This window comes from Talpa europaea (genome assembly GCF_964194135.1).
Source record: "Talpa europaea genome assembly, chromosome: 1".
Taxonomy (NCBI): Eukaryota; Metazoa; Chordata; class Mammalia; order Eulipotyphla; family Talpidae; genus Talpa; species Talpa europaea.
In genome coordinates this window covers 79,691,953-79,714,197 of record NC_140073.1, presented here as the reverse complement: position 1 = coordinate 79,714,197, position 22,245 = coordinate 79,691,953, and the positions used below count along the sequence as shown (strand labels likewise).

At 38.3% G+C, this 22,245-nt stretch overlaps 1 protein-coding gene across 1 annotated transcript in view; it reads left to right on the top strand.

Annotated features, from left to right (window-relative positions):
- MAP3K19 (mitogen-activated protein kinase kinase kinase 19) overlaps window positions 1-21,758 on the top strand; it is a gene marked incomplete at both ends in the record, with an annotated part of 56,089 nt that extends 34,331 nt beyond the window's left edge. Inside the window, 7 exons of the mRNA XM_084228514.1 lie at window positions 4,082-4,160; window positions 5,030-5,286; window positions 8,803-8,846; window positions 10,432-12,867; window positions 15,765-15,914; window positions 16,947-17,644; window positions 21,692-21,758. Of these exons, the coding sequence (XP_084084640.1) occupies window positions 4,082-4,160; window positions 5,030-5,286; window positions 8,803-8,846; window positions 10,432-12,867; window positions 15,765-15,914; window positions 16,947-17,644; window positions 21,692-21,758 (3,731 nt within the window). The remainder of the gene's footprint in view (window positions 1-4,081; window positions 4,161-5,029; window positions 5,287-8,802; window positions 8,847-10,431; window positions 12,868-15,764; window positions 15,915-16,946; window positions 17,645-21,691) is intronic.
- Between the last annotated feature and the right edge of the window lie 487 nt (window positions 21,759-22,245).

The window sequence follows — 22,245 nt, the reverse complement described above, 5'->3', positions numbered from 1 at the left end:
GGGCATTATTGTGCATTATATTCATCTTAAATATTAATACATTTCTTTAAACTCCATTTATATATCATTTCTGACATACTTCAAGTATGCACTCTTTATGAACAGCTTATACATATGTGACTATTCTGTTGTGGATACGCACATTTAATTTAATACAAATTTAGTTTATATCTACTATATTATTTTATTTTTTTAAAATTTTTTTTTTTTAGATTTATTTATTTTTTAATTTATTTATACAAGCACTGGGTACAGTCAGAAGCACGGGAAGGTGAGAGAATTCACCAGAGCCAGATCAGGGAGCAGAACAGGCAGAAGGACGGAAGCACACTGCTGAGGGGAGCAGCGGGCGGCAGGAGAGGTCTGCCCGCCATGTGGGACCCTCCTCCTGTGGCCGGGGAGCAGCCAGGGATCGAACCGGTGCTGCAGAGGCTGCGGGCAGCTTCGCAACCCAGCGCTCAACCACTGCGCCACCGGGGAGGCCCTATATCTACTATATAATTTTAAATTAAAATATATTTTATTTTAAAAAGGGAGCATCACTAACTAAAAAAACAAAACATTCGAACTCCCTAATGTCTGTGTGTATTCTGGTAGTATGCCTTTGCTTAATAGTGAGCTTTTAAGGATAGCAATATGTAAAATACAATTTATGTACCCTTCCACAGTCCCAAAAACCACTCATCCTTTTTCTTAGTATAAAAATCTTCTTGTATTCTTCATTCAGCTATTTTCCCAGAACATAACAAACAGAAACCTTACAGATGTGAAATTGCGCATGTAAAATTACTCTTTTCGTGAGTGAATAAGAACCAATTTCCTGAAATTACTGCGCTTAAAATTTTTCTTTAAATACATTGTCTAGGGCCTCCCCGGTGGCGCAGCGGTTGAGCGCTGGGTTGCGAAGCTGCGCACGGCCTCTGCGGCGCCAGTTCGATCCCTGGCTGCCCCGGCCACCTGAGGAGGGTCCCACATGGCGCGCAGACCTCTCCTGCCGCCCGCTGCTCCCCTCAGCAGTGTACTTCAGTCCTTCTGCCTGCTCTGCTCCCCGCTCTGGCTCCGGTGAATTCTCTCACCCTCCCGCGCTTCTGCCTGTACCCAGTGCATGTATAAACAAAAACAAACAAAACAAAACCAGCAAAACAAATAAATAAAGCATGCCTCTATTAATAAATAAATAAATAAATAAATACATTGTCTATCCATCAGAATTCTCAGTTGCAGATAACAGAGTCTACCCTAACTGGGTTAAAAAGGAAGGACGTTTTAAAAGATATTAGAAAAGTTCATAGACCAGTGAAAAACCGTAAAACAGACTCTAGGTTGAAACATTGGGAAGAATTCTCATAGTTACACCTCAAACCTCAGCACTCCTTACCCCCAAATTATGCTGCCTCTACTACAGCTGGGGGCTGCTCTCACATCAACCTTAGAGCCTCTTTCCTCCGTTCACACTCATATCAACCAAAAGGATGCCTGCATCTTATCTTTCTTCACCTACCTGATGTGAATTCATCTCTTAAGTTAGCTTTCTGAACTTTAGCTGTAAAAGAGGCTGAAAAACATCGTTTTTAAAATTCTGTGTTGAGATTTATGATTTAGGAGTCATGAAAATGTGGAGAGGGTATCAAAATATTTTGGACCTTGATGCCCATCATTGTAAATAGAACAAACAAAAAACACAGGAAAGGAAGACTTTTCTAAAGAAAAACAGCTTTTATTCATTGAATGAATTAGTATGTTCCAATCTGAAGTTTTCATTTTAATAATTACTTTAACATTACAAATTGATGATCAGTTTTTTACTTTCCTGAATGTCATTTTCACCTCTTTTGTGAAGAATTTATGTTTCTGGTAATGTTAAATGCTGCCTTTTTGTTCCTCTCTGCTGTAACATTTTCTGGTGTGTTAGATTAGTAGTTATGCATCTTTTTGTGTGGAAAGATGTATTCAGACAGGAGTGTTTTATTTTCACATGTGAGAATGCATTATCTTTCCTGGCCCTTTGGGTAGGTCCAGTGGCACCCACAATCATTTACATTTCAAGAGACAAGACAGAGAACATTTGTATATGCCCAGCTGATTTCACAGTCAGCACATTCTACAATCTTCCTCTTCTCCACTCCAAATTAGGAACAACAATTAGGATGGGGCTACAAGCTTTTAACACTTTCTAAGAAGACAATTTCTTTTATTTGCTTTCTATATCTTTGTTCTTTGGTTTGAAAAAGATATCAACCAATTAACAGACTTTGAACATATTAAATTTGCTTGAAAATATGCTGCATTTATTAGTCTTTAGTAATTGTAAATAACAGTCTTCTTGAGAACATATTCACCCTGCGGTTTTCTAATCTCCACAGAAAGGTAGGAACTGCATCTAGCCTTTGTACGAGACCATCCTTTTCACTGACAGTTTAGTGATTAGGAGTGGATGTTGTATTTTTTTTTTTTAACTCTAACATGTCAATTGGGCTTTGCGCTGATAGTGATTACAAAAATGTTATGAGAGGCATTCGTCTTCCTTTCAAGTATGAGAGTGGCCCAGAACATGTCATGCAACCTCGTAGCTCTCATTTCTTCCTTTCCAAAATGAAGAGCTTGGATCTGATGACCTCTAAGTTCCTTCGAGATGCATAATTCCAAGACTTTAATGTTATGCTGCCTAGATAACATGGTGATAGAATCTTTGAAAAGTTAAAAAAAATTCAAGGAAACGTCAATGTAGTCCTTGCTGTCATATAACATTATAAAGAAAGCATGTTCTTAAACATGCACTCTTATTTGAAAACATCGAGAAATGAAAGTTCGATACATTTTTCTTGCTACTACAAAATATAATATTGGATGTAAAGATAGTAGATATTTATTGTTTGCCTGATTATAGACAAAACTTTTCCTTTTGGAAATACTTTACTTTTTTTTTCTTTTAATGCACTGGTCTCATAAATAACACAGACATAAAAATTGAACATTAAAAATACTTTCACCGTGGTTCCTATATATATAGTAGGCAAAATATCCTGAGTCCTTTAAAAAAAATAATAACCTACTAATCAAGAAAATGCTGATGTTGATCAGTATTAACTTTCTCAAGGTCATCCAAGGAGTGGCAGAGGAGGGATGTAGTCCCAGATCTGTCTGATTCACAACCTACCTTATCTTCTTTGCAAACTTCTTCCCTGGCATTCAGTCTGTGGAGCTGATGAAAATCACAGCTACTCCAGACTTATGCAGATTTACATGGCTCTGACAACCACATGCATAGGACTAAATATTGCACCAAGTACTGGAACTCTACTTCCTACTGGAAGTCTACTCCTCTATGTCTCTACAACACTGATTGCACACTTCTATTATATGCTTATCTCACTATACTTTTTGCTATATTATTTATTGTCTCTACTATAGTCACAGCACCTTGATTCTATCTCATCAGCACAAAGCATTGGGATGGCATATACTTAATAAAAGTGTATTTAAAGGGGAAAAAGGAATAGATGAACAAGGAAAGTACAGGCAATTTTGATGTGATTCACATTGGTTTTTTGATGTGAATTTTGATGTGTTTACAAGTTTTACTGTAAATTTGTTTAATGTTTTGTAAGCAAGCATTGATTTTATAAGTTGGAACTTTCTGTCTTAGGAATTATATTGGGAATCATTCTATGAAAGCAGATAGTAGATTACCAAAATTACAAATAAAAGCTAGTTCCCATGATGTTACATAGATTATCTCAATTTATTCTCACAAATAGTCCTGTAAAGTAGGTGTCATCACTGATATTTTACAGGAGACTTTGTTTCCTTCACCCAGGGAACAACATTGCTCACATTAAAACTTTGTTTTATATCAAGAAGGTTTTGTTATAATTTTTTGCTCTTTAAGCAAGCATTTATTTTGGACCTATCATGTGTTGGAAAGAAAGATAGAGATGGCTAAGCCTCAGTCTCTGATTAATGTCCATTCTGTAATCATTAAGAAAAGTCTATATATACCCCAAAATAAAATGCTTCTTCCTATTAACACTGGAATTCATTGCTTTTTTCTTCCTTCTACTATTGTCATGTATTTCTGTAGGTGTTGAGATTATTGTTACTTTTCCAAGAGATGTCACTGACCCCCAAGAAATGAGCCAAGAAGATTTAACGGAAAACAAGTAAGGAATAGTCTTTGAAGTGATAGATTGTAATATAGGATGACATGACACTTCTGTGGCAATCTATGTTTTTGGTAAATCAGCCCTGCTCTAAAGCAGGAGTCTAATAAATATTATTGTGGTGGGAGCAGATAAAAAATATTTTAGACTTTGTGGGCCATATGGTCTCTGCAGTTATTCAACTCTGCAATTATAGCTTGGACTACAGAAGCCGCAGACAAAATGTAAGTAATGGGTGTGCCTGTGACCAAATGAAACTACAAAAACAGCTGGTGGGCCATGGTTTGCTAACCCTGCAGCAGCACCAGTCAAAACATGGTTCTGTGTTACTGCAACTAGTCCATGATGAAGGCAGAATATAACTTGAAAATGTAAACATATAAAACATTGAATAGCAAGTTGACAAAGTAATTTTATGTTCATTGGTTTGATAGAAAATCATTATCAAATATAAATATCTTATTTTTACATTTTAAAACTTTTGTTTCATTCTTACAGTAATTTTCTTTTATTCTATTTTACAAAAGTATCAATCCACAATGGACTAGAAAATTTAAATAACTGGTGCTTCACCAAAAATACTTGGAGAAGAACTGGGTTGGTAAATGCATTTAGAGAAATAAAAGGGTACACCCTGTGTTTGCCCTTTGCTCCTCTGACTTCTCAGCTCAAGGAAATGGGACCTGGGAAAACTAAAGTGGGGAGTGTAGAAGGCAGTGAGGGGGAGAGAGAGATGGAGTGTGGAGAGGTCTTAACCTTTCAGGAATACACCCATTCCACCGAGCAGCACATCTGTCAGGCTGAACTGGGAGGTGAAGGTGCAGAAGACATGGGGAGTGAGTTTTAAATCAAAACATTTCCTTTTTTAGTCAGATAACATCAGTACATCAAGAATGGACACAAGCACATTCTGTTCCTGTTCCAAATGAAATTGAGATGGTGGACTTCAGGACAAAGGTGCTGACCACAGACCCTTTACTTCTGAAGAAAGAGGAACGATCCCGGGAACTGTGTGATATGAACTTGGGCTTTTTGCTGCCAAGACCTTGCTTAGAACCAAACATCTCCAAATCTGCTGCCAGAGAAGATGTTCCTCTTCTGAAAGGGCAGCAAAGAAAATCTGAAGGTCAGTCAAACACATATTTAAACAGATTCCTTTATTCTTTCAATCAACAAATGTTTATTTTTTGTGCCAGGTGCTAGTTAGAGAAGGGAACAAGACAAGCAATAATCCCTCTGTTGTGGAATTTACATCTCATGCTATTGAGGGCAGGGAAGGGAAAGACAATAAACTAACAAACAAGTAAAATACACAGTGCATCAGATAGTGATATATACTATGGAGAAAAATAAATGGTAAAAAATAGCAATGCAGCTGTTTAGTATTTTAAAATAGGGTTAATGACAGCAATATTGAGAAAGTAAGTTGAGACAATATCAGAAGAGGGAGTGAGCCATGTGTATATGGAGAAGAATGTTCCAGGGGACAGAAGGCAAGTGCAGTTGGAGCAAGGAAAGTTGGGGCAAAGGAGATTTAAACTGTAATGGGGGTGAGCACTGATTATATAGGGTCATGTGAGACATTGGAAAGATTGTAAGTGACATGGAGAGACTTCGGAGGGTAATCTCATATGCAAGTTTAAACATCCAAACTCATATGTATATAAGAATATGTATGTATATGTATATAGAGAAACTAAACAAAGGGTCAAACAGAGACAAACATATCAAATGTTTGTCTAAAATAAAAATCAACCATGAAAGTTGGCCAAAGATCTGAGGCAACAAGCAGGAAAAGGGGGAATAATATGTGGACTATGGTGGACAACTGTGGGTGCTTTGCTGGTTGGAGAGCTACGGTGACTACACTAGAGTAGAGAAATCCTATATTGTCAAAATAGTAACAAATATGTAAATCAATGGTATTTAATTAAATAAATAAAATAAATACTCTGGTAAGGATAAAATTGGTTAGGTTAGTATTTTGTAATAGGAACTTCATGGGTGTTCAAACCTTGTCTGAAAATGTCAATGGGGATTCCCCAGGCAAGTTCCCTTCTTTTTGTTTAAATGCAATTTAAAAAATTTAGCAATCAATATATGTTGATCAGAAACATTTAGAAAAGATACATGAACAAAATGAAAAGATAACAGATACAAACTAATTCAACATAATTTTTTTCTAGATTGCACCTCCATATTTCTAAAAGTTGATAATGGTATTACTTGACTGTTCAATTTAGTCCTTGTCTACTAACACTTTTACATTACTTTCCTCACACAGAGGCAATTCCCAACCTTCCCAATCTTTGTTTAAAAAAATGTCCAATGCTTCCATTATTGTGACTTGGTAAAATATTTACAGCTGACCCCCACAGTATGCTGTGATTACATTTCCTTTCTTTGGAGATGATGTGGTATTTGCCCTGGTGTTAATAACTGCCTCTTAATCATTTGCTTATTTTCTGTATATGTCACTAATTTATTCCCACCTTGTAAAACACACCTCAGTACAGGCAGCTGCACATTAGGTAATGCATTGGTTCATTTTTTTTTTTTAAGATTTATTTTTATTTATTTTTATTTTTTATTTATTTATACAAGCACTGGGTACAGTTAAAAGCACGGGAGGGTGAGAGAATTCAGCAGAGCCAGAGCAGGGAGCAGAGCAGGCAGAAGGACCGAAGTACACTGCTGAGGGGAGCAGCGGGTGGCAGGAGAGGTCTGCGCGCCATGTGGGACCCTCCTCCGGTGGCCGGGGAGCAGCCGGAGATCGAACCAGCGCTGCAGAGGCTGCGGGCAGCTTCGCAACCCAGCGCTCAACCGCTGCGCCACCGGGGAGGCCCTCATTTTGGTTTTTAAGAGAGTGCCCTGAAGCCTCTGGCCACCCGTTTCACTGTGTGTTGCTTGCTCTTTGGATCCACTGATCAGCCATCTTCTGGGATTCTCTCACTATCATCCAGGAAGCTCCCTTGACCCGTCTGCTGTGCTGGACCCCTGTGTACTGGATGCATTGTTTCTTCTTTCTTGGTTTGCTTATTTTAGTGGGGTGCTTTTTCCAGTAGCTTTCTGAGTGGAGTGTATTAATGGTAGGTAGTTTTTTTTTACTGTATATATTTCCTCTGAGCTCTTTCAGCTTGTTTTGGTCTCTGTATTTTCATGTTAGAGACTTTTCTCACTTATCACTTGAACATTGGTTTTCTATTTGTATTTAAGAGGGGGCACTAGGAAGTGTTGGGTGCTCCAAAGTGGTTTGTTGAACGTCAGAGACCTGGACAGTTGAGTGAGGGTGTGTGCAGTGTCAATGTGCTGAGATAGGCTTTTCTTTCAACTGGTTTTCCCTAAGGAGGGATAAGTCAAGGTTATAAGATTGAAGCTTCACATGTCAGTGTGCCAGATTTCATAATTTCCTTAGCATCTTTGTTTCAAGAGAATGAACTTCTAGTCATCCACCAGAGAATGAACTTCTAGTCATCTACCACGAAAGAAGAGTAACTCCTGATTAGTGGGCAAGGCAGGGAGTCTGGAACTACCTCCTTACACAAATTAATAAACAAACCCTAGTTTTAGCCTTGCCTGCAACCCTTCCTTCGAAGGTACCATACATCTTCAATTCCTGCTCCTTTTGGGGTTTTTTATTTCTATTCAGTTACCTCTGCTGGCATGGAGCCGAACAGAGAAAAGTGTAAACTAAGTCATTTATTATTCTTTCATAGAGTTTTAATTGTAAAATATTTTGTTAATGTTGTTTATATGTTGTGTTATCCCTTGGTTTTTTGTTCTTGTCATTGTTTTTAATTATATCTTTTAAAACATCTTTTAAATTTTAGATTTAGTGAGGTTTGTGAAGAGAGTAGGAAAAATATATACATTCAATCTTATAGGTAATTCTATACACATTTAAGAAGGCTGTCAATATATATTGCCAGATTGCCTACCAGAAAGCTCTTACCTCTGCATTTCTACCACAAATGTTTTAAGAGTGCCTTACTACAATTGGATTATTCCTTGCACACTGGAATATATCTGTTCAAACATTTCTGAGCCAGAAGTCTCCATGTTCAGACAGAATATAAATATAAACATAAACATAGACATAAATAAAAATGATTAACAATGTTGATATAGAATGATATATACAAATGTTTTATTATACAACAGAGATATATACACAAATATTACACACACACACACACAGTCACATGCTACGTAATGATGGGGATATGTTCTGAGAAACACATCATTAGGCTGTTTCCTCATTGTGCAGATTTCAGAGTGTGCTTACATAAACCTAGATGGTACACCCTCCACAAACCTGGGCTACACATAGGGACCACTGTCATGTGCGTGGTCTGTCTTTACCAGAATGTCACTATATGGCATATGACTATATATCATAGATGTATGTTAAAAACAAAATTATATGTGAAACAATCTGCCTTAATGGTAGTAGCCTAAAATTTTCTACAATCATTCCATAACCTCCTCCATGTATGTTACATTTAGAAAAACTCTTACTTTTGACAACTTTTCTTCAAACCTTAGCACCAAGATCTCTCCCTCCCCACACTCTGGCTTAAGACTCATTGTGTTCACTTTACTAGAACACTGCCTAATTATTATTATTTTTTCTTTATTATAGAGTTTTCTACCAATGATTTGAAGAATAGTAGCCGAAGAATTGAGGTAAGATTAGTTTTAGCTTTTTTAATTTGAGAATTACAACCAAAGTAATGTGTTGTTAGAGACAAACTCTATCAAAGGAGGATTCAGAATCAAAACCCTCAACAACTGGAAACAACTTACTATGGTTTATAGAATAACAATTTCTTTATGTATCTAAAAATTAGGTGATTCTTTTTGGCAGTGCTAAACAATTTTTTGACTCATCTAATTTATAAGTAAAGCATTTAGAAAGACCACTGCAAGTCTTTCAACTATAGGAATCTTCTGTATCCTATGAGTCTTTGAGAAATAACATAGGTACCACTTAGTACAGTAAAAAGGAGTTTATGGGCCTCTCTGGTGGCACAGGGGTTAAAGAGTGCTACCAAGCTATCGCCAGCCACTGCAGCACCACTTCCATCCCTGGCAGCCAGGGAGGAACCCACATGGCTTAGCAGACCTCTCCTGCCTCCCCAGCTGCTCCCTTCAGCAGTGTATTTCAGCAGATCTGTCTGTTCTGCTCCCCATTCTGTCTCTGTTGAATCCTTTCACACACACACCCCCGCCCCGCACCTCTGGCTTACACCCCAATTCTTGTATGCATAAATAAATAAATCTTTAAAAAATAATAAAAAGGAGTTTATTGGGCTCAGAAAAATAATGACTGTTACTTGGAAGATATTTATTTATTTACTTGGACGATATTTAAACACTGGAGGAATCTGTATTTACTTAAGTTGTTTTTGAGAGATGAACGAAAGTCCTCTATGCAGTAACACTGGCCCGGAGTGTACCTTTCACATGTTACTAACACTTAAGTTTTTAGTTTCAACTTCCTTTTCTTTTCCTTGCTTACACACAAGGGAAAGTATAATAAAAACTAATTCTTAATTGTAAAATATAAATATTCTGATATAATTAGATATCTAATCTGTATACTTGAGAAAAGGCTACAATGACGAGAAGCATAGTTTATAATTTAATGATAAAGCTGAATATTATGTATTGGGTTATACTGACCTCTAGAGGTTGATAATAAAAATTGGCTAAGTTCAAAAATAGTTGGAGGGCAAAGGAGAATTAAAAACCATTCAGGGTTGCTAACTTTCAAGTGTAAAGTGTTAGACTTTCATAAGTCACTCTTAACAAAATAATTCAGCAAAACAATGGAGAATAGTTGTGCTTCAGATAGGTTTAGTCTGAAACCTAATGGAGTTTGTTAAAGTAAATAGGAACAGCAATTTTAAACTTTTTAAAGTGGGAATTTGAAAGCTCTTAATCATATGTAAAGTAAAAAGAATACAGAAGAGAAATAAAATTTTAAATTGTTAATATTTATATTATAGTACCTTTATTTTAATATATATAAAATAATGAATTTTTATGTCTGTGATAATCTTGTGTTCTACTATTATTTTATATTGGTTCAAAAATAAAACACTGGGAATGAGATTTTATTTTTAGAAATTGTGATCTCCAGGATAGATTTTTACTTTAAAGGCCTTCCTAAAATAATCCTAGAATCTCTTGAGATTACTATAAACCAGTTAATATTATATGTATTTATGTTTCTGCATTCATTAGCATTTTCTGTCTTTCCTTTTAGTTTCCTCTGCCACGGTTGTCACTCTTGCCCATTAGATCTGGTCTGCTTACTATCCCTCAGAGTCACAAGGATCAAAAAGAGAGAGAAAGAACTATTCCAAGCTTCATATCCTTCATACCTAGGCTCTCAGAGCCTGTGAGTCGATCTGATGAATTCAGAACATCCAACAAGCAGCAAGAAGGCCACTTTAAGGTGTTCGTGGGTCAGACCCTCAGGTCCTCTGACAGCTTCATTTGGTCCAGAAACATGTGCTCTTTTTGGAAGGCTAACCATCACAAACAACACCTGTGCATGGAGGAGAATCAGAAATCCACAGAAACGGAAAGATATGAGAAAACTGAAATTTCTCACTTTGAAAAAGAGCAGTCTCTGGTGTCCTTTAAGAATTTTCAGGAATATGGTTTTCCTACAGACAGGGAAGTGGGTATTGACTGTCATGGTAGTGAAATGAGAATTGCAGAGGAGGACTCTCCTTATCACTCAGAGGGTTTAGCCAACAACCATGAACAAGATTCAGAAGTTTTATGTACTGTGCCAATCAAATTCCAAGAAGTTTGGCATTCAGAAGTAACTCCAAGCCAGGAGGAAGAGACTGGAAATGATAACACTGATTCAAAAGGCACTTCAGCAAATAAAGGTGAAGCAGTTGAGCCAAATCATATTTTAGAAGAACATACTGCAATTAAAAGTTTGTCCAATGTAGTCCCTGATGGTCCCATTGAAAAGCTCCCAGGAGGTCATAGTGGCATGGAGACAAACATGAAAATATCAGTAGCAGAGGCAACCAAACCAGGAAAGAATGGGGTGGTGCCTCTTACCCACATCACTTTCCCTGTGCATGGAACTCCCAAGGAACCAGCTATAGCCAAACCAAGCCTCCACAAAAGAAAGGGTGCCCTTCATAACAACAATAGCTGCAACATACTTGCATCCCAAGAAAATGATAGGCATAAGATGAAACCCCCTAGAAATAAGCTGGATTCAAAGAACAAGACCAGTAATCGGACACCTCAGAATTTCATGATTTCTACTGAAGGTCCCGTTAAGCCTACCATACATAAAACCAGCATAAAAACTCAAGTTTTTCCTGCTTTAGGACTTGTTGACACCAGGCCTCGGCAGTCACCCAAGTTTCAAAGGAGAACACCACAGATAGAAAAGAAGCAGTCAACTTACCGGGCTTTTAAACCTAAAAAGCAATCATTTCCTTGCATCTGTAAAAATCCGGGAATAAAAAAATCTTCTGTTCCTCTTTCTGTTCAACCAACGGAACCAAAACTAAATTACCGAGATCTTAAATACAGTGACATGTTCAAAGAAATTAATTCAACTGCCAATGGACCTGGAATCTATGAAATGTTTGGAACTCCTGTCTATTGTCACATGCGAGAGGCTGAACGACATGAAAACAGGTTTTACCGAGAGATATGCTCGGCTCCATCTGGCAGATGTAGCACCAATAAGTGTCGATCTTCACACAGTGAAAGGAACAGCAACAGCAGAACAAGACAATCTCAGAAAAGACCACATATTAAACCCCCAAAGACTTCCCTTGGCATTAAAAAAAAACACAAAAGTTTAATTCCTGAAGAAAAGGGTTGCAAGGCTATAGGTAGCAACCTACAAGGTATTGAAAATGGTGATGGTATATTGGAACCAGAGTGGCAGATAAAATCTTCAGGAAATGACTTTCTATCTTCCCAGGATGAAGTTCAGCCCATGAACTTGACTCAGACTCTTGAGCAGTCCATTGAACAGAAAGAATTCATTCCTGTGTCAGATTTGTCAGTTGTTGAAGAAGTCTCTATGGAAGAGTCCCTTGATGAAGGAGACATTTCTAACAATGAAATACTCACCACAAGTCTCAGAGATCTGCATGAACTTGAAGAGCTACATCACCAGACCCTGTTGGTTTTTTCTGAAAACAGCTGGGCAGTGCCCAATGAGAAGAGTTCCAATAATCATGTACTTCAAGAAAAGCAGAATATAGCATCTCTGGGTAAAATAAATGCCAATCAAATGTTAGCTAACGATCTAGAGTTTGATAGTATTTCAGATAAGTCTAAAACTCCTTTGAGTTCCTCTTTCCAAGAGAAACAAGAAAGTGCATTTTCCCAAACATATCAACACTGGGCACATTCTTGGGATCATGGTAGTTTAGCTGGTAAATCAATTACATATCAAAAGTTTGGAAAAGCTTTAAATGATACAAATCCAATTTCCCAAGAAATTCTGGATTCTGTGAAGAATGAAGAATTGACAGATGAACTGTTAGGTTGCTTAGCTGCAGAACTATTAGCTCTTGATGAGAAAGATAACAATTCTTGCCAAACAATGGCAAATGAAACAGATCCTGAAAACCTAAATCTTGTCCTCAGTAGGACAGGAAACACCAGGCAAGAAATGGATATAGAGTCAACAAATGTCAAAATACAGGTTGGTATAGTCAGTCAAAGATCATTGGGGTAGAAAGGAACTTCAGGGACAATCTAGTTCACACTCCTTATTTTCACACGAGCAATCAGAAACTCTGCACAATTCAGTAGTTCCTGCAACATCCCATCCAGATCCTCCCACTCTCAGGTTAAGATCCCTAGCCTGACACTGGAATGGAATAATTTTGGGTAAATTAAAATAACAAAAAAGTACTTATTTAAATAGATTACTATTTTACTCAGTGATGATGTTTTCAATCAACAAGTATCAGTACAGATACCTACAGCATATTTACCTTTAGGTAAAGCAGTGTTCTAGGTTATGTGTAAGATAGAAGGAAATGAGCACAGCTCCTAAATTATCTCACCATTTAGTTCCACAAAACATTTGCAGACATGAAGTGACCATTTCTCAAAGATTACCTGACTTTAGCATTTGTTCTGCGATGGTTTGGTACTTTAACACACAATTATTATTGATGGTTATTGTGTTTCTGTAAGTGGGCTAAGAACTAGAAACATGCTGTCAAGGAAGCATAAACAAAAACTCTGAAATGTTTAAATTTTTGTTTGACATGGATTGGGGATGGGAGAGAAGAATATCAACAGACAGTGGGGTGTTGTTTCAGTTCTCACTTAAGTACATGAGCCCCTCTTGAGGAATCAAATTTTAGAAGCAATAGGTTTAGCTGACATATTTTTAATTGAACACTAACTTGGGTTATCTCACATTACATCAAAATCAGGAATAATTATTTTAAGTAGTTGATCCGAAGAATACACAAGGTAAAATTTATACATAACTAGGTTTATTGAGAACTTACCATGTATGAGCTCGATGCATTATTTTGTCTCCTTTACATGATTTATAAAACTCGACGAGATAAGTAATAAAGGTAATATCAAGTCTCCACTTTGCAGATGAGGAAATGAGGTTTAGCAAGTTCCAGTGAGTGGCAGAGCCAGACGTCCTGATCCAGTCCCACACCCTTAATCACTACACAGGGGGATACTCCTTGTCTTAAAAGGCCAGTTCCATATTTATAGTGAAACTGATCTCTGCTGGAAGATGGGCAGTGATTCTGAGTAGCCTCCAGGGTGGAGTGGGAGATGGGGGGCATGTGTGTGCTTGGCTGTGAGTTGGGTCTAACACTCTGCCATTTCAAATAGAAGAAAAGCTGCAAGCTAGTAAGTATAATCAGCTTGTAACCCTACTCTGCAGTGACGTTGTAAAGAACTGACATTTTGTTTTCCTTAAATTTCAATTTTGGTAGAAACCGAACGGGATTGGGAGGAGGTATCCAAGTGACCCTTTGGAAGCATGCGTGTTCATTTGTGAGGATGGTGACCCTGTAGGATATCATCTTCTTAGTGTGCCTTCACCATACCTCTGCATGTTTGGTCCTTATTAATCAGCTAGAAAACCTAGTCTAAGTTCTACAGAGATACTTGTTTTCTGAATTCTAGGCCAGGGCCTCTCAAAGTTTACTGTGAATTCAAATCTTTTGGGGCTCACACTAAAGTGTTGACCCTGGTTCAGTATGTCTGAGACCTACTGTTCAGATTGTACATGTTTAAGAAGCTCTCAGGTGATGCTGGAGTAGCCCTTTGAATAGCAAGGGTCTAGAGGACTATGCATCTTCAACCTATTGTGACTGGTCTTCACCACCAAACTTGCCTGTTGTGTGTGTGTGTGTGTGTGTGTGTGTGTGTGTGTAAGAGAGAGAGAGAGAGAGAGAGAGAGAGAGAGAGAACTTGGTAAATGTGTATAAATGTATATATAAATGTGTTTGTGTGTACTGAAGAACTAATTGAAGAACAGAAAAAGGATCTGTATTCAGAGCTTGCTATTACAAAGGAGTCGGCTGCAATCCTTTGCATTTTGGCAGAAATTCAAAGGGAGACAGAGGAGTAGGAAACTTTTTTAGTAGAAAAAAGGAAAGGCTTTGTGTTGGTTAGAGGCTGATGCTCTGAAAAGCTATAGGTGCACTAACTTGCAGGGTAAGTCTGTGTGCTTAGTTAAGGGCACATATTTGGCTTTCTCTAGTTAGACAGAAATTAGGGAAGCTATCAGTTCTTGATCGAGTCCTGGCTGTTTGAATCCAGTTGTTAGAATGGTTATTGTTTGACTCCTAGACTGCTAGAGGTATTGGTCAGATATTTTACAAGTCTGACTTGTAGATAATGGGTTGGTTTCCTCAGCTGGTTACTGAAGATATTGGGTGGGTTTCCTGGGATGGTTGCTGCAGATTGTGAATGAAAGTTCAGTGTTTATATATGGGGTGGCCATTATCTATTTGCATTTTCAGTCTTTCAGTACATATGTGTATTGATTCATATATATGTTCATGGATTGTTTGCATATACTTTGTGTGCACATATCTTTGTGTGAATGCATATTGAATATGTGTACATGATCATATATGTCTCTGTGTGTGCTTGTTTGGCTGTGTGCACGTTTGTATTTCTAATTTTATCTTCAGGAACAAGTTTACCAGGATAGTGGGAATTATGGAGAGAAAGTTGAGGATGGGGGCGCTGAGAAGACAGCACATACTAAATACTCATTCATAATAGAGACCTTGTGTGAGGTCATTCTAAGAAGACAGTGGTTAAGAACCTGCAGGCCCATTTAGGTCCAGAGAATAACAGGCCCAAAGCCTTCTCCTATAAAATGTATAAGCCAAGATGTGACTTAGAGCTGTGTACAATTACCATGCCTGAAATACACAGCTAAGGTATAATGTCTGGTCCTTTTCTTGGAAATGTATGTATATAGAGATTAACCATGAACAATATATATGGGCATGAACAGGGGCATTTGACAGAAAGACTACATACTTTCCACTTCTTTCCTCTATCTCAATGACTCAGAATTTAATGGTCTCATTCTTCCAGAGATACAGTAATGGGTTCAGGATATATGACAAAGAAGAAAAATTTCTCAACACAAATGAAAAGAAGACATTTTCTGAAAATAGTTTAAAGTATGAAAAACCTATCATGTGGACCAAGGGTGAGATCCTTGGGAAGGGAGCCTACGGCACAGTAAGTTAAATGGGAAATACGATGAAACCAAAAGTCCCCCATTCCTTTTCTACCTCCCTTCTCTTCCCTAATCCTTCCCACCCTTTCCCTTCATAATCTTTAACTTAGAACTCTTTCCACTGAAAGTAACAGGAAACCCAACCCAAAATGACTTGAAAAAGACATGTAACTGTTACCCCTGGCCCTGCATACAATTAGTTACAGGGGTCACACAATGTTAGGATCGGTCTGGTCTTTCTGGCTCTCACTCTCAGACTCTATGTGGCAGTAAAATGGCTACAAATTGGGCCAGAAATTGCACTTCTAACCAAGTTCAGTGGAAAGAAGTCTTTTTATTCAATAGTTCAGGATATTGGACCACAAGTTGAGTGACAAAAATAAGATGTTCCTTATACTTTGTGAATTGCATGAAAGACCATCTAAAATCTTAACACTTTAGTTAGTATTATAAATTGGAAAACACTGCTCTCCATATAAGTAAGACCTGTTATAACTGTTTGGGGATGTTTCAATGAAAGGGTGGGAAACCTCCTGAAATCACTGAAATCAGATGACAGGGGGACTGCTGAAATGCCCCAAGACATGTCTCCATCTCCTTAGAGCTTTGGCACTTGAAATAGCCTTATTTCATATATTCAGAAAGGAGCTGTCTTAAACCATCATCTCATGTAGCCATCATAGATACCAGTAAGGAAAGTACTGTTATCACAGCTTTATAATGAGAAAAATTGCAGTAAAAAATGTTATACAACTTACCCCAAATTACATGGAATAGTGAAATAAGGATTTATATCAATCCAGTCCACTTAACTCTAAGTCATGATATCCATTCACCATGCTACTCATTCCCAATTTGGTACCCTTGAATCACTGAATTTGCTTAAATATTTTGCATTTAGATAGGTAGGTATGTATCAACTTAGAGAAAGATAAGTGTCTGGGAGGGAATAGGAAAGACAAGTGTCACATGAAGCATTTTGTGAACAAGTTAAATAATTCCTATTTAATAGTAAGTTGTTGGTTTGCTTTTAGGTATATTGTGGTCTTACTAGCCAAGGACAGCTAATAGCTGTAAAACAGGTAGCTTTGGATACCTCTGAAAAATTAGCCACTGAAAATGAATACCGGAAACTGCAGGAAGAAGTAGATTTGCTCAAAGCACTGAAACATGTCAACATTGTGGCCTATTTGGGGACATGCTTGGAAGAGAATATTGTAAGCATTTTCATGGAATTTGTTCCTGGTGGCTCAATCTCTAGTATTATAAACCGTTTTGGGCCATTGCCTGAGATGGTATTCTGTAAATATACAAAACAAATTCTTCAAGGTGTTGCTTATCTCCATGAGAATTGTGTGGTACATCGAGATATCAAAGGAAATAATGTCATGCTCATGCCAACTGGAATAATAAAGCTGATCGACTTTGGCTGTGCCAAGCGTTTGGCTTGGGCTGGCTTAAATGGGACCCACAGTGACATGCTTAAGTCCATGCATGGGACTCCATATTGGATGGCGCCGGAAGTCATCAATGAATCTGGTTATGGAAGGAAGTCAGACATCTGGAGCATTGGCTGCACTGTGTTTGAGATGGCCACAGGGAAGCCTCCACTGGCTTCTATGGACAGGATGGCGGCCATGTTTTATATTGGAGCACACCGAGGGCTGATGCCTCCTTTACCAGAACACTTTTCAGAAGATGCAGCAGACTTTGTGCGTGTGTGTCTAACCAGGTAAGAATCTAAAAGCTGAAGGAGAAAGAATAAATTCCTAGAGATTTTGAGCAGCTGACATTTCCCCTGAATTTATGGTCCATTAAGAGCTGTATGGTATGATTTTGTGCTGAAAGGCATTGTTATTAGCCATACTGGGTTGGATGTGTTCCTTATTGTGTCAGGGTATTGAGGTAATGCTTCAAGAAGAAAGTGCCTCAATTAAATATCTTATTGGGTCCAGACAATACTTCCCTAAGTCAATAGGTGTACAGATTTACTAAAGATCTTGTTTACTAATAGGATGTCCTTCCATAGGCCAGCCATGGTGAAACGTGTGCTTGGGTTTCCCTCTCCTAAGCTGCCTTCCTTCTTAGAGAACCAGTGTTCTCATTCCTTCTTTAAACCAGCTCTCAGGAAGGTACATGAGAAATTCATTCATATTGAGGGATTGATGACTGACAGATGTAATGCATTGGATCTCCTAGAAGTACTTGCCTATAAGGCAAGGGGAATTATTTTGAACCAAAGGAACAAATCTTATAGATACAGCATTTCAAGCATTAAGTGAGGTAGTGTTTAGGGAAGTAGAAAAGTTCTAGAAAGTTGCTTGTTTTCTCCTGTCCTGATGGCCCCTAATATCTATGACCTAAGATTTTGTGTAAAATGTTAGAACTGTAAGGGACCTTAGAAATTACCCCCCTGGGGTGGTTTTCAAACTTTTCTCAGCCAGACATTCTTACGCCTATGAAATCTTAATTCAAAGAATAAAACATGAAAGCATGGCTTCAGTTAAATTGTGTGGAGCGGGGGAGGGGAAGAGCTACAGAGTAGGATGGGGCACTGAAGCCTACCCACCTGGCCTCTAGGATTATGCAGAACAGCCTAACATCTACCCACCTAGTGAAACTCAATATTTAGTTGCATGTATAGAATGAAGACCTAGGTCTAAACACAATTTCTTGCCTTTCAAGGAAGTAGGTTTTGTTATTTCTAGATGAAATTCAAGTGCCTCAACCTTCATATAGCATATATGACAATCTCCAACTGCGATTTTGTCTTTTTTTTTTTAAAGATTTATTTATTTATACAAGAACCGGGGTACAGGCCAGATTCGCGGGTGAGAGGATTCACCAGAGACAGAGTGGGGAACAGAACAGGCAGACTGATGAAATACACTGCTGAGGGGAGCAGCAGGCATGACAGGGGAGGTGCCGCGCCATGTGGGACCCTCTCCGGCTGGTGGGGATCGAACCGGCGCTGCAGAGGCTGCAGACAGCTTCACAGCGCTGCGCTCAACCGCCTGTGCCACCAGGGGAAGGCCCCATTTTGTCTTTCTTAATGAATCTCAGAACCCACAGTTGTACCACTCTGTCAATGAATGTGTCTCCCTCTCTTAGAACATGAGTGTTAGTCCACTGGCTGAGTCCAGGGGAATCACTTAAACTAGGGCAGGAACACATGGTCCAGGAGTGTAGTCCTAGGCATCCCTAGATGAAAAGACACCAGGGATAGATGTTTCAGCATGGATTTTGTAGTCAGAACCCCAGATGCAGAGATGCCTCTGCCTGCCCCCCAAAATCTTCACAAATATAACACAAAAGTGTTAAGAATATCATATGAACCAGTACTAGTTTTGGAGATTAGTCTTAGCTCACAAAATTACTGATTGCTTTGTTCATAAACAATTAGCTATTATTGATTCACAGAAACTACTTGTTAATTCTCACTTTCAAGTTGTCACTACACACATATTTACAGAGACATTTAAAGAGAAAGGGTATAATTTTTTTAATGGTTCTCCTTTTAAACCAGTGCTTTATAAACAATACACAATTCACACCACTAAAAATGTGAAGGTTAACTGAAATAGTGTATACAAATTGCTCAGTATGAAATACTAATATGAAACTAATACTAATATGAAACACATAATTAGTGCTCCATAGTTAATAATGGTTTGGGAGAATACTGATACACCTTACCTAATTAGTGTCCTAGCCAAACTTAACCTCTTGATATGCTGTATTTAAAAGGCCCTATGTGCTCTCGAATGTTACATGAGGTGTGGATAATCAGAAAGAAAGGGATAAAGCACTCTTATTAAAGATTCAGAAGTAGAGACTATCAAGTATGGAACAGGAACAAGGACAAAATAGAAATGTATTTTGGGGAGCAGGAAGGTGGGTAGTATACTTATCAGGCAGCCTTAAATTTCCAGTAAGTCAGGCCAAGGACTTTAGCTTTGTTGCAATAGGAAGTGAAGAGGGGATTGCAACTGATTTGGGGGAGAAAATGCCATGAACAAAAAGATCTTTGGAATCTGAACGACCTTGAATGGAGGATGCTTGAGACTGGAAGGCAATGTGTGAATCCAGAGCCTGAACTCTGATGGTGGAGGAGATGTGACTGTTAAGAAGATTTCAGAGTATCTCAGAGAAAGGAGAGTCAGGATTTCCTTTATAATGGAGGATGATGGGGTTTTGTGATTTTCTCCAAATAATGGAAGAAATTACAAAATTGTGAAAGAGGAACAGGGAGGAATTTGAAGGCCTTCCTCTAAACAAACATTTGAAGGATAGTATTAGTGCTCAGAAAAGCAATTAAGACTGGAGGTACATACTTGAAAGTGATAAGGTTGCAATAGTCATGAAAATTAAAGGACTGAATAAAATGTTCTTGCAAATGCTCACTTGGGAAGATAACAGACCCATAGCTTCAAGTCTAACATATAATGAAGAAAGGAAAGGAGGGAGGACAGATGAGAGGAAGACGGTTGTCCCAAGATAGGAGATTAAATTTTAAAGATTTATTTATTTATTTATTTATTTATTTATTTATTTATTATTTATACAAGCACTGGGTACAGTCAGAAGCGCGGGAGGGTGAGAGAATTCACCAGAGCCAGAGCGGGGAGCAGAGCAGGCAGAAGGACCGAAGTACACTGCTGAGGGGAGCAGCGGGCGGCAGGAGAGGTCTGCGCGCCATGTGGGACCCTCCTCCGGTGGCCGGGGAGCAGCCGGGGATCGAACTGGCGCTGCAGAGGCTGTGGGCAGCTTCGCAACCCAGCACTCAACCGCTGCGCCACCGGGGAGGCCCAATTGTCACTTTGTTTTTAAAGTATTTTATTTCTATTTCACCTCAGTTATTCTTGGTCATTTCCAGAATTATCAAAAGATAGCCAATGTAACATAAAGAATGCTTTCAGAAAAGTCATTGCAGATAATTATCGAGCAACTGTCTCTACTTTTTGCTCACCCAACAGTTTCACTTAGATTATTTCAGTTAATTTCCAAAGCACATTTTAAAGTCTATTCCCTGGGCCTCCCCGGTGGCGCAGCGGTTGAGCGCTGGGTTGCGAAGCTGCCCTCAGCCTCTGCGGCACCGGTTTGATCCCCAGCTGCTCCTCAGCCACCAGAGGAGGGTCCCACATGGTGCACAGACCTCTCCTGCCACCCGCTGCTCCCCTCAGCAGTGTACTTCGTCGGTCTGCCTGTTCTGTTCCCTGCTCTGGCTCTGGTGAATTCTCTCACCCTCCCGCACTTCTGACTGTACCCACTGCTTGCATAAATAAATAAATGAATCTTAAAAAAAAAAAAAAGAAAAAAAATAAGTCTACTCCCTGAAGACTTCAATTTTGAATTCCAGTACCTCTAAATTTGAAAAATTTAGTAACTCAAATTGTATTTAAATGTACATCTAACAATATGAATTTTACTATATATATTATACCCCAAACTGAATAAAAGTACACTAAAAAAGTAGGGCTTGGTGTTTAATCATACTGCTACTTTTTGAATGATTACTGTGTGTCAGACACTGTTTAAAAGCTTCATCTATTTAATTTTCTCAACAAGTTAAGTAGAATTATTCCTATTTACTGAAGAGGAAAGTGTACAATTCACTCATCTAAGATCACACAGCTAAAAACTGGAGTCTAAACTAAAACCTTCTGTTTGATGGGCAGAGGTTGTACTTCCATCTTTAAAGTTGGTATTTTGAGTTGAGTAGATCTACTTGGCAGGCACATTATTAAGTGCTGCATCTAATGTGTTTTTCCCTTCTTAGAGATCAGCACGAGCGACCTTCTGCTGTTCAGCTCCTGAAACACTCCTTCTTGAAGAGAAGCCACTGAATATACATCGACTTTTCTGTCCAGTTCCATATAGATACCCTGTTATTGCTTCATTGTGGGAATGATGGTTAAGGGACCTTTATTTTCCTAGAGGAAAGTCAATCTAATCTAATTTAACCGGATCCTGCAGTGTCACTAACTGAAATTTTTAGTTATACATTAGCCTTCTCAAACTTCAGACATTTCAACTAATGTATATGAGAATAAAATTCTTAACCAAAAAAACCTATTTCAGTGTTTACAGTTTTAACTATGCAATCACTATTGCTTTATACAATATTTCATTTTTGGCCTATCCATTACGTCATTAGTCTAGAATAAATTGTAAAAACATGAAAATTGTTTTTTTCTTGCTTGGTGAGTAAAGATATTTTGCTGCAAAGGAAAATGGAGGTTAGGTAAGAAAAGTTAAAAATAGTAGAGATGCTGGACTCTAATTACATTATGTAATCTTAGCCCTACAAAATATAGGCGCATCAAGGTTAAC